This window comes from Schistocerca americana, chromosome 2, assembly GCF_021461395.2.
Source record: "Schistocerca americana isolate TAMUIC-IGC-003095 chromosome 2, iqSchAmer2.1, whole genome shotgun sequence".
In the NCBI taxonomy this organism is placed as follows: Eukaryota; Metazoa; Arthropoda; class Insecta; order Orthoptera; family Acrididae; genus Schistocerca; species Schistocerca americana.
The window spans coordinates 919,905,283-919,917,534 of NC_060120.1; the positions used below are offsets into that span (position 1 = coordinate 919,905,283).

General features: G+C 39.5%; 1 protein-coding gene across 5 annotated transcripts in view; it reads right to left on the bottom strand.

Moving 5' to 3' along the window:
* Positions 1–803: 803 nt before the first annotated feature.
* The window catches only part of LOC124595956 (stress-activated protein kinase JNK), a 578,539-nt gene continuing 567,090 nt past the window's right edge, over positions 804–12,252 (bottom strand). For all 5 annotated transcript variants that reach the window (XM_047134879.1, XM_047134881.1, XM_047134882.1 and 2 more), the window contains one exon: positions 804–4,269. In XM_047134879.1, coding sequence (XP_046990835.1) covers positions 4,066–4,269 — 204 coding nt within the window. In that variant the 3' untranslated portion in view covers positions 804–4,065. The remainder of the gene's footprint in view (positions 4,270–12,252) is intronic.

A 12,252-nucleotide genomic window follows, 5' to 3' on the forward strand; every position in this document is an offset into this window, starting at 1 on the left:
GTATCTACAAATATTCTGAAGCATGAAATTTTCATATTAACTTCCAGAATGTCACTGTATAGGTACAAAACTGAAGGATAGTTTCAGTATTTGCATTGTTTTAATAAAGTGTTGGCTGGTACAGGTGGTGTTTTGGTGCAATTTGCTTGAGGAAGCTGCCAACCATTAATTATGTGTAGCAAAATAATGGGTGCATATGCTGTAAAAAGGAGTCACTTTTTTAATAATAGAAGCAGCATCACATTAGCAATGTTGAAAACTTTTAAGTGACAGGTGGTATTTATAAACTATCTGGAAAAAATATTTTCTTTGTGAAATAAATTTCCTTGTACATAAAGGAAAGGAAGGTATAAAACAAACAAGTAGACAAACAATAAAATGAAGGAAATAGTCCACTTGTTGCAACAGAAAACATCAGTCTTTTAAATAAAAGATCGTTACTTTCATTAACAACACTCAGAATACAATGTTCTATTGCACTTTTCAACAATGAAACCAATATCAGATTAAATGAAATATTTAACTTGTTTATGACTTTTTACATGACAGTATTCATAGAAACAGCTGCCCATGTGTATCAAAATATGATTATTCAAAAAATTAAACTTTTATAAAATAGGTGATGAATTTGGTCCACACTGCAGTAATGATAAATCTTTCTCTTTGCATGCAATCACATTATGAAACTCATTGAAAAGCCGTTGTTCATGTACTGGAGTTCAAACTCCGTATCACATGAAAAAATAGAGATGCCCTAATTCCTTTACAGCAATTTATCAGTTACAAAAAGTATTATTAACATGTACAAGAAACATAATTTTATTTAACATACTTTAATTTGCATTATACTGCACTTGCTTTTTTGTAATGGCAGTTGTTATTTTAGGAGTAGGGTGAACATTGGTGTACAGAAACAAAACACAGCTATCAAGTGAATTAACATCAGAGTTTGTTCATATTTATGAAAACATACAATTTATCAATACATCAGTTCACAACATACAATAATGTATGTTCAGTATATCAAATACGCTGGAGCAAACATGTAATTTCTCAAAAAGTGATCATCATTTGCAAATTCTGAATTTTGTTAACTGTTAATTCAAAAGTAGTCAATTAATGTTATGTGTCAAATTTAGCTGTACCAGTGATTCTCCCTTCCATGCCCATGTACAAAGAAAAAAGGAAATGTATGACATGAATCAACTAATTATTTATAATACCAACATACTAATCAAATAAAAATGTGGGGAGTAGGACTATCAACGCTAAACGTATACAATGTCTCTTTAAAATTCTATAGCATACATTTTAGCACGATTTATGTCTAATAGAAGAGAGATCACTGAAAGACAAAAATGTTAAAATTTCTATGAATCTAGACTAATTGCCTAGTATTGTGGCATCCGTTAATGAAAATCCATAAAGTGACCGAACTACTGAGTCACAAAAAATAATGATAGTATGGCAAAATTTTGTTTATCATTTGTCCAAAGCATTAAAATTATATTTATTCTGTACAGTCAAATCAAATGAAACACTATGTTTTCAGCAGCAGACACATAACTGCCTTTTTAGCAATGCAGTATCCATGGCAAATGCAATGTAATGTTAACGTGGAAGTCTTTAATGTGCAGAATACATTAAATGTGTTAAAACACCAACTTCTGTTTTTCTTAATACTTTTCTTGCTTAAAAAATTATCCTTGCCACTTTAAACCTGCTTTGTTTTACTGTCAGCATGAACACCTACAATCCTGTTCTGTCACATACGGGGATTTGTGGTCAAGAGCTGTATTAAAAATTAACAGAATTCTATAGGAATAAGGAAGTGTGTTTTCTTCAGAACTCTGCAATATTATGATGTAAGAAAGATGCTAACAATAAAGAACAAAGAGACGACTTCACATGAAGTTTAGAATTACAGACATAAAGAAGTAGACAACAAATAATATGCTTGCTGCCATATATCTGTACTGTCATCTCATTGGCCTAAACAATTAGATGAATAAATAACTTCAGTCAATGACCTAAACAACATCTATATGGAAGAGGCTCAGCATTTACTTTGATATTGCACCTTTCATTTAAATTCTGAGCACAGTGTCTGCTATAATGGATAAAAACCAATTAAAAGAGGATGTGCTCAAATTATACAAGCCTTATTATAATTACTATAAGAGCTACAAACTTATTGTAAATTTTCTAATAAGTACAGTACTGAGGCATCAAAGTTTTACTGAAACAAATTTCATATATGCCTTCTTAAATCACATACATGACTTTTTAAAAGGTTTCTACAGCATTTTCCTGCAATATACTACACTGGAAATACAGTATACTCATATTTATATAATAATTAGATTTACATACTTTATTCACAAAAGGAACGGAACGGTACCATATTTACATTTTGTGGAATATCCACAAGTGCAAGAGTATAACTTTTTATTTTTTATTTTTTTTATTTTTAGGTTGACTCATTACTTCAAAATCATATCTTACTAAAGGTAAGTGGCAGTTCTACATTCATATGGGGGCAATGTCTGTTACTAAACACTGACACTTCTGTAGCCCACACGGACACCGACAAACTGATTACATTAAGGTGTAGAGCGATCCCTGCTGTTGGCCACTAGTGTGGTCAATGGACGAGGGGCAGGGATAAATACGTTCTCACTTAACTATCTCACATTCATTTCACCTTGCCCTATTAAAAATCACAGACATTAAGGGTAAATCAAAAACACAAGTTTCACCTTCTCTTTCCTTACAGAAATAACATTAATCTTCAACTGGGAAAGAAAAACGATAGCACACAAATATGTATTAATGTCACTTTGCTATGCACAACATAAAATATGAAAAAAATGTAACACCACAGATTGTTGTCCTTGTTTAAGTTCACTGTAATGTACAAATACACCATACTGGACCGGACTGTTGGAAGTTCCATACATAACAGGAAAAAGATCACTAGCATTTCAAGACTGAAACAGCTGAACCAAAAATGATGCACAACGTTCACTCAACTATTTAGATCAGTGCATTCTTATCACCACTCAGAACCACTCTTATAAAAACATATTTATGTCATCTTGAACATTTTAACAACAATAAAAATATATTCACACCACAAGTTCTTCTCCTTGTCTCAAATGTGGAAACAGTGTCCAAAATTTGAACAAGCAATAAAAATTGTCTTACTCTTCAAAAATCAAACAAATGAGCACATTTTGGTAAAATGTTATTAGCAGATACCACTGGTAGCACTTCTACAACTCGTACAATGGTGTTTTTGTTGAATTCACGGTAGAACTAAGCTAGACTATCACAAAAACAATTCTCAGAGAACTGTTACGAGTAAGGATATTTATACTGACCAGTAATAGATATTAAGAGTTGGGCTAATTCCTAAAGAGGTGAGAATGTAACAGTTGATATTTAATTTCCATTCTGTATTTCTGCTCGGTACAGCTATTTTTTTGTACTAATACATATTTCCCTTACCAGCGCTTATGTAAACAACTCAAATATGCATTCAAGCACTGGAGTGGGAACAGGTTCATATTTTTCCTAAAGGATGTTACTATCATACTAAGTCAACATAAATTTTTTTAAGGAAACTGGAAGAGCAAGCGGTTCCAACCCTTCTAATGCATCAGCACATACACAACACTAACATTTTACGCTGACTGGCTCATACACAGCAACTTGAACTTGTTGACATTCAGTAAGGAAGCCACCACTGGAATATATCATTCTGCTTACTTTCCACAACAAGCTGGGCTGTATCTTTTATTTAAATGTAGGGTAACTCTTTGTACAACACACCACACACTATGCGGCATCATCAGTCTTACAATCACTGCTCACATGTAGAAGTGCTTGTCATTCTTACAATCTCGAATACATCTCAGAAAGGAAGGCAATCTTGTCTTCAACAAAACATACAGTTCATAGCAATATGCAGCATTCTTTCTAAGAATATTCTCAATCTCGAGTAGATAACTACATCATAATTCAAGGATTAACCAATAGCTTCAAAGCTGAGCGCAAAGGGGTCTACCGACGGGCAGCTCTCTGCCCATCGACCATATCTTCTTGATCTTCAGAACCAGGACCGCGAGCAGTGCAGTGGGCGGAACTCAAAGCATTATGACCATGAGTTATCTCGTATTCCATAACCTCCTGGTAAATTAGTTCCTTCCATTGCTCCACAGTGTGCTCCCTTTCATCTACGGAATGATCATAAGGTCCCGGAGCAGGCTGCAAGCAAAAAATGTAGTGTTTATCTATATGCATAAAATTCTAGATTTCATTAAGTCAGTCTGCTTCCGTAAGGCAATTTATCACTTAATGTATCAGTTGCAAAATAAAGGCATTTCCTGTAAATTTTCAGAGTTCAACAAAGATCAGTTATAGAAAGAAACTCATTTCATTAAGTCTGTGAGTGAACACTTAGTTATCAGTGAGGCAATGCAATGAAGTCATCACGGGGAAAAAGAAATAAAGAACACATTTTAAGAATTCTATAGAACAACAAAATAGTACACAGTCAAACACAATGCATTGTTGCACAACTGCTGGTGGAAACTGCAACTTCATAGATGGTGGACAAGGGAAAGCTTCCTTCAAAACAATTATAAAAGATACCTAGAACAGATGGTTTTGCACACTACCACTATCAAAATACACTGGACTTGTTGCCAATCAGAAGATCCAGTCTCTTTGGAGATATTCACACAGACACTGGAATAATACACTACAATGCAGATGTAGCAATAAATTGCACTACGACACAGAGGGCTTGAAAAGTAGTTATAAATAATAACAATGTGTACAAAGATGAGGAAGAATTATCACATAGCTTCAGTTGCAGCTACTATTTTTATTGATAAAGAACTGCGGAACTGCACTTAGTCTTTACACGAGACTGCATAAAAAAGAAAGCACCTGTATGCTCATAATGTAACACTGCTGAAGTGTACAGAACCTGTACCAGGTCACACTAATTGGGTACATGGCAGACATTCAGAGAATGGCAGTGCAAATGGTCACAGGCTTCTTTGATTGGTGAAAGAGTGTAACAGAAATGTACAAAATCTTAACTGGGAGACAAAAAAGAATACATCCCATGAGATCTTGCTTGGAAAACTTCAGTAACTGTCTTTCAGGGCCCAATATTATCTCTCCTTATATATCTACTCACCAGAGATCATGCATATAAAATCAGAGAAATAATAGCTCACACAGAGGCACACAGGCAGCCATTCTTCCCATGCTCCAGCTCTGAGTGGAACAGGAAGAAACTGTAAGACATCCTACAATAAAAAGTATCCTCTGCCATGCACTTCACACTGATTTGCAGACTATAAATGTAGATGCAGACAAGAGTGGATGGACTATTTTTAATCAGATTCATGGAAAAGGAGGCTAGGTTAGAGTTTCTTGTATTTTACATTAATAAATCACAATGACAAGAGCGGAGGCAAATTTACAAAATAATGAGACATTGGAAAATAGTACCAGGTTCAAGCTGTCATCCAAAATACAATAGCATTTAAAATAACAGATTTGGATTTTAAGATGGTGATCAAATGTAGAGGATCTGCTAATGGACTTTCAGTTTGGCACGATTGTCATACATGATCACCTTACCCATCTCCCATCTTCACCACCACCACCACCTCCTACAGTTTCCAGCCCTTGTCTTGGTCTGTTTGGAACATAAGCCTCTCCATCTCTTCCTGTTCTCCCACCAAGTACATTTCTCTCTTCACTCTGTTCTGGTCTTCTCCTCTCTTCATCATGCATCTGTTCATTCCAATGATCCATCCGTCTTTCACTTTTCCTCTAGGCCTCCTGCCCCCTATTGTCATTTCATGGGCCTGTCTCAATATCCCGCCACATCTCTATTCTTTTAACATGCCCTTACCATCTTCTTCTTGTCTTTTGCCATGGCCTCTTGCATGGGCTACTCTTTTACTGTTTTTCTCATTGTGTCATTCCTTACTCTGTCCATTCTAGTAAACCTTATTCTGTTTTTAATTCATCTCACACATCCGTACCGTGTTCAAGTGCATTTTCTTTATTACCATCATTTCTGATGCATATGTGAGTACTGGAGCATAACACACTTGCTTCCTTTTTGGGGTATACCCTTGCACCAAACCAGGCATCTTATACACTACAAAAAACCATGGGCTTGCCTTTTCTTTCACCTATTATCTTATCATTCCTTCCACTGTCTTCTGTTATGATCACCAGGTACTTAGAAGTTTCGGCATTCTATAGTACTTTCCCTGTAATACTTATAACCGTTGCTACTTTCCTCTAATTCCTCCTTGTCACCATCACTTCACAAGTCATTGCAATAAATTTCAGCTCACATTGTTCTGCATTTCCACACATGCTTTAGTGTTTCTTGCATCTCTCCTTCTCCATTTCTGCACACCTTTAAATCATCTGCAAACACTATTCTTTCATATTTTCATCTCCTATTCACACTGTCAAGCTGGTCATTATCCCATCGCCAACCGCTGTCGCCGAGTGGTTCTAGCTGCTACAGTCCAGAGTCACACTGCTGCTATGGTCGCTGGTTCAAATCCTGCCTTGGGCATGGATGTGTGTGATGTCCTTAGGTTAGTTAGGTTTAAGTAGTAAGTCTAGGTGACTGATGACCTCAGATGTTATGTCCCACAGTGCTTAGAGCCATTTGAACCATTATCTCATCCATAATGGTGATGAAAAGTACAGGGTCAGCGCACTCCCTTGCTTTAGCCCATTTTACTGTTCAATCTAGTCTGGCTCCTCTCCTCTTTCTTTTCCACAACTCACTCCTCCTTGACACATTTCCTTTAGTCTTACCAAATGCTAATATCCCTCTTGGAGTTGTTATACACTAAAAATTAGATCAACTGTCAACCCTCCTGGTCTAAACCCATATTGTTCCTCTCTCATAATGGAACACTCCAATCTGACATGTCAAAACCTGCCTTCAAATTTTTTACACAGGAATAATACACAGAAAGAAACATAATGTCAAAATTTTATCTGTTAAGACACATCACAAGTTTTTTTTTATTTATTTTTTATTATGTTGAAAGCTGCCAAATCTGTACCTCACCAGGCAAACAGGTAACATGGTACAACACGATCATACTCTGTAAAAGGAAGTTCAGTTTCTATTGACAGTTTCAATGACACACTAGTTCACAGCTACTATTTGTTCGAATTCGCAGCTCATTTAATATCCATGACACTTATCAGTTACCTTTGGATATCACTAAGTGTTAACAATGCAGGTAAAACTGAATGAATTTTTCAGGAAACTCATTACACAAACCTGTGTTACCAGCTTTGTGTCACGAGTTTCCTGAAACATATATCTGCTACTGATATACCATGTTTCTTTGTACATTCTTCCTAATAGGCTCTGTCTTTGAAATGGTTCCACAGATTCAAGGTAATGTATCTAATTAATGTATTCTACTTGTTGTTGTTGTTGTTGCTGTTGTGGTCTTCAGTCCTGACACTGGTTTGATGCAGCTCTCCATGCTAATCTATCCTGTGCAAGCTCCTTCATCTTCCAGTACCTACTGCAACCTACATCCTTCTGAATCTGATTAGTGTATTCATCTCTTGGTCTCCCTCTACGATTTTTACCCTCCACGCTGCCCTCCAATGCTAAATTTGTGATCCCTTGATGCCTCAGGACATGTCCTACCAACCGATCCCTTCTTCTAGTCAAGTTGTGCCACAAACTTCTCTTTTCCCCAATCCTATTCAATACCTCCTCATTAGTTACGTGATCTACCCACCTAATCTTCAACATTCTTCTGTAGCACCACATTTCGAAAGCTTCTATCCTCCTCTTGTCCAAACTACACTCCTGGAAATGGAAAAAAGAACACATTGACACCGGTGTGTCAGACCCACCATACTTGCTCCGGACACTGCGAGAGGGCTGTACAAGCAACGATCACACGCACGGTACAGCGGACACACCAGGAACCGCGGTGTTGGCCGTCGAATGGCGCTAGCTGTACGGAGCTCCATCGCAGTCTTTAACACTGGTAGCATGCCGCGACAGCGTGGACGTGAACCGTATGTGCAGTTGACGGACTTTGAGCGAGGGAGTATAGTGGGCATGCGGGAGGCCGGGTGGACGTACCGCCGAATTGCTCAACACGTGGGGCGTGAGGTCTCCACAGTACATCGATGTTGTCGCCAGTGGTCGGCGGAAGGTGCACGTGCCCGTCGACCTGGGACCGGACCGCAGCGACGCACGGATGCACGCCAAGACCGTAGGATCCTACGCAGTGCCGTAGGGGACCGCACCGCCACTTCCCAGCAAATTAGGGGCACTGTTGCTCCTGGGGTATCGGCGAGGACCATTCGCAACCGTCTCCATGAAGCTGGGCTACGGTCCCGCACACCTTTAGGCCGTCTTCCGCTCACGCCCCAACATCGTGCAGCCCGCCTCCAGTGGTGTCGCGACAGGCGTGAATGGAGGGACAAATGGAGACGTGTCGTCTTCAGCGATGAGAGTCGCTTCTGCCTTGGTGCCAATGATGGTCGCATGCGTGTTTGGCTCCGTGCAGGTGAGCGCCACAATCAGGACTGCATACGACCGAGGCACACAGGGCCAACACCCGGCATCATGGTGTGGGGAGCGATCTCCTACACTGGCCGTACACCACTGGTGATCGTCGAGGGGACACTGAATAGTGCACGGTACATACAAACCGTCATCGAACCCATCGTTCTACCATTCCTAGACCGGCAAGGGAACTTGCTGTTCCAACAGGACAATGCACGTCCGCATGTATCCCGTGCCACCCAACGTGCTCTAGAAGGTGTAAGTCAACTACCCTGGCCAGCAAGATCTCCGGATCTGTCCCCCATTGAGCAAGTTTGGGACTGGATGAAGCGTCGTCTCACGCGGTCTGCAAGTCCAGCACGAACGCTGGTCCAACTGAGGCGCCAGGTGGAAATGGCATGGCAAGCCGTTCCACAGGACTACATCCAGCATCTCTACGATCGTCTCCATGGGAGAATAGCAGCCTGCATTGCTGCGAAAGGTGGATATACACTGTACTAGTGCCGACATTGTGCATGCTCTGTTGCCTGTGTCTATGTGCCTGTAGTTCTGTCAGTGTGATTATGATATGTATCTGACCCCAGGAATGTGTCAATAAAGTTTCCGGGAGTGTATTTATTGTCCATGTTTCACTTCCATACATGGCTACACTCCATACAAATACTTTCAGAAACGACTTCCTGACACAAATCTCTACTCGATGTTAACAAATTTCTCTTCTTCACAAACGTTTTCCTTACCATTGCCATTCTACATTTTATATCCTCTCTACTTCGACCATCATCAGTTATTTTGCTCCCCAAATAGCAAAACTCCTTTACTACTTTAAGTGTCTCATTTCCTAATCTAATTCCCTCAGCATCACCCGACTTAATTCGACTACATTCCATTATCCTCGTTTTGCTTTTGTTGATGTTCACCTTATATCCTCCTTTCAAGACACCGTCCATTCCGTTCAACTGCTCTTCCAAGTCCTTTGCTGTCTCTGACAAAATTACAATGTCATCGGCGAACCTCAAAGTTTTTTATTTCTTCTCCTTGGATTTTAATACCAACTCCAATTTTTTCTCTTGTTTCCTTTACAGCTTGCTCAATATACAGATTGAATAACATCGGGGAGAGGCTACAACCCTGTCTCACTCCCTTCCCAACCATTGCTTCTCTTTCATGCCCCTCGACTCTTGTAACTGCTATCTGGTTTCTGTACAAATTGTAAATAGCCTTTTGCTCCCTGTATTTTACCCCTGCCACCTTTAGAATTTGAAAGAGAGTATTCCAGTCAACATTGTCAAAAGCTTTCTCCAAGTCTACAAATGCTAGAAACGTAGGTATGGCTTTCCTTAATCTTTCTTCTAAGATAAGTCTTAAGGTCAGTATTGCCTCACGTGTTCCAACATTTCTGCGGAATCCAAACTGATCTTCCCCGAGGTTGGCTTCTACCAGTTTTTCCATTCGTCTGTAAATAATTCGTGTTAGTATTTTGCAGCTGTGACTTATTAAACTGATAGTTCGGTAATTTTCACATCTGTCAACACCTGCTTTCTTTGGGATTGGAATTATTATATTTTTCTTGAAGTCTCAGGGTATTTCGCCTGTCTCGTACATCTTACTCAGCAGATGGTAGAGTTTTGTCAGGACTGGCTCTCCCAAGGCCGTCAGTAGTTCTAATGGAATGTTGTCTACTCCCGGGGCCTTGTTTCGACTCAGGTCTTTCAGTGCTCTGTCAAACTCTTCACGCAGTATCATATCTCCCATTTCATCTTCATCTACATCCTCTTCCATTTCCATAATACTGTCCTCAAGTACATCGCCCTTGTATAGACCCTCTATATACTCCTTCCACCGTTCTGCTTTCCCTTCTTTGCTTAGAACTGGGTTTCCACCTGAGCTCTTTATATTCATACAAGTGGCTCTCTTTTCTCCAAAGGTCTCTTTAATTTTCCTGTAGGCTGTATCTATCTTACCCCTAGTGAGATAAGCCTCTACATCCTTACATTTGTCCTCTAGCCATCCCTGCTTAGCCATTTTGCACTTCCTGTCGTTCTCATTTGTTAGCTATGATTAAGTTATGCTCTGTGCAAAATTCTACCAGACGGCTTCCTCTTTCACTTCTTATCCCCATTCCATATTCACCTACTATGTTCCCTTCTCTCCCTTTTCCTACTGTCGAATTCCAGTCACCCATGACTATTAAATTTTCGTCTCCCTTCACTACCTGAATAATTTCTTTGATCTCTCTCTCTCTCTCTCTCTTTTTTTTTTTGGCCATCAGTCTACTGACTGGTTTGATGCGGCCCGCCACGAATTCCTTTCCTGTGCTAACCTCTTCATCTCAGAGTAGCACTTCCAACCTACGTCCTCAATTATTAGCTTGACGTATTCCAATCTCTGTCTTCCTCTATAGTTTTTGCCCTCTACAGCTCCCTCTAGTACCATAGAAGTCATTCCCTCATGTCTTAGCAGATGTCCTATCATCCTGTCCCTTCTCCTTATCAGTGTTTTCCACATATTCCTTTCCTCTCCGATTCTGCGTGGAACCTCCTCATTCCTTACCTTATCAGTCCACCTAATTTTCAACATTCGTCTATAGCACCACATCTCAAATGCATCGATTCTCTTCTGTTCCGGTTTTCCCACAGTCCATGTTTCACTACCATACAATGCTGTACTCCAGACGTAGATCCTCAGAAATTTCTTCCTCAAATTAAGACCGGTATTTGATATTAGTAGACTTCTCTTGACCAGAAATGCCTTTTTTGCCACAGCGATTCTGCTTTTGATGTCCTCCTTGCTCCGTCCGTTATTGGTTATTTTAGTGCCCAGGTAGCAGAATTCCTTAACTTCATTGACTTCGTGACCATCAATCCTGATGTTAAGTTTCTCGCTGTTCTCATTTCTACTACTTCTCATTACCTTCGTCTTTCTCCGATTTACTCTCAAACCACACTGTGTACTCATTAGACTGTTCATTCCGTTCAGCAGATCATTTAATTCTTCTTCACTTTCACTCAGGATAGCAATGCCATCAGCGAATCTTATCATTGATATCCTTTCACCTTGTATTTTAATTCCACTCCTGAACCTTTCTTTTATTTCCATCATTGCTTCCTCGATGTACAGACTGAAGAGTAGGGGCGAAAGGCTACAGCCTTGTCTTACACCCTTCTTAATCAAGGACTTCGTTCTTGATCGTCCACTCTTATTATTCCCTCTTAGTTGTTGTACATATTGTATATGACCCGTCTCTCCCTATAGCTTACCCCTACTTTTTTCAGAATCTCGAACAGCTTGCACCATTTTATATTGTCGAACGCTTTTTCCAGGTCGACAAATCCTATGAAAGTGTCTTGATTTTTCTTTAGCCTTGCTTCCATTATTAGCCGTAACGTCAGAATTGCCTCTCTCGTCCCTTTACTTTTCCTAAAGCCAAACTGATCTTCACCTAGCGCATTCTCAATTTTCTTTTCCATTCTTCTGTATATTATTCTTGTAAGCAGCATCGATGCATGAGCTGTTAAGCTGATTGTGCGATAATTCTCGCACTTGTCAGCTCTTGCCGTCTTCGGAATTGTGTGGATGATGCTTTTCCGAAAGTCAGATGGTATGTCGCCAGACTCATATATTCTACACACCAACGTGAATAGTCG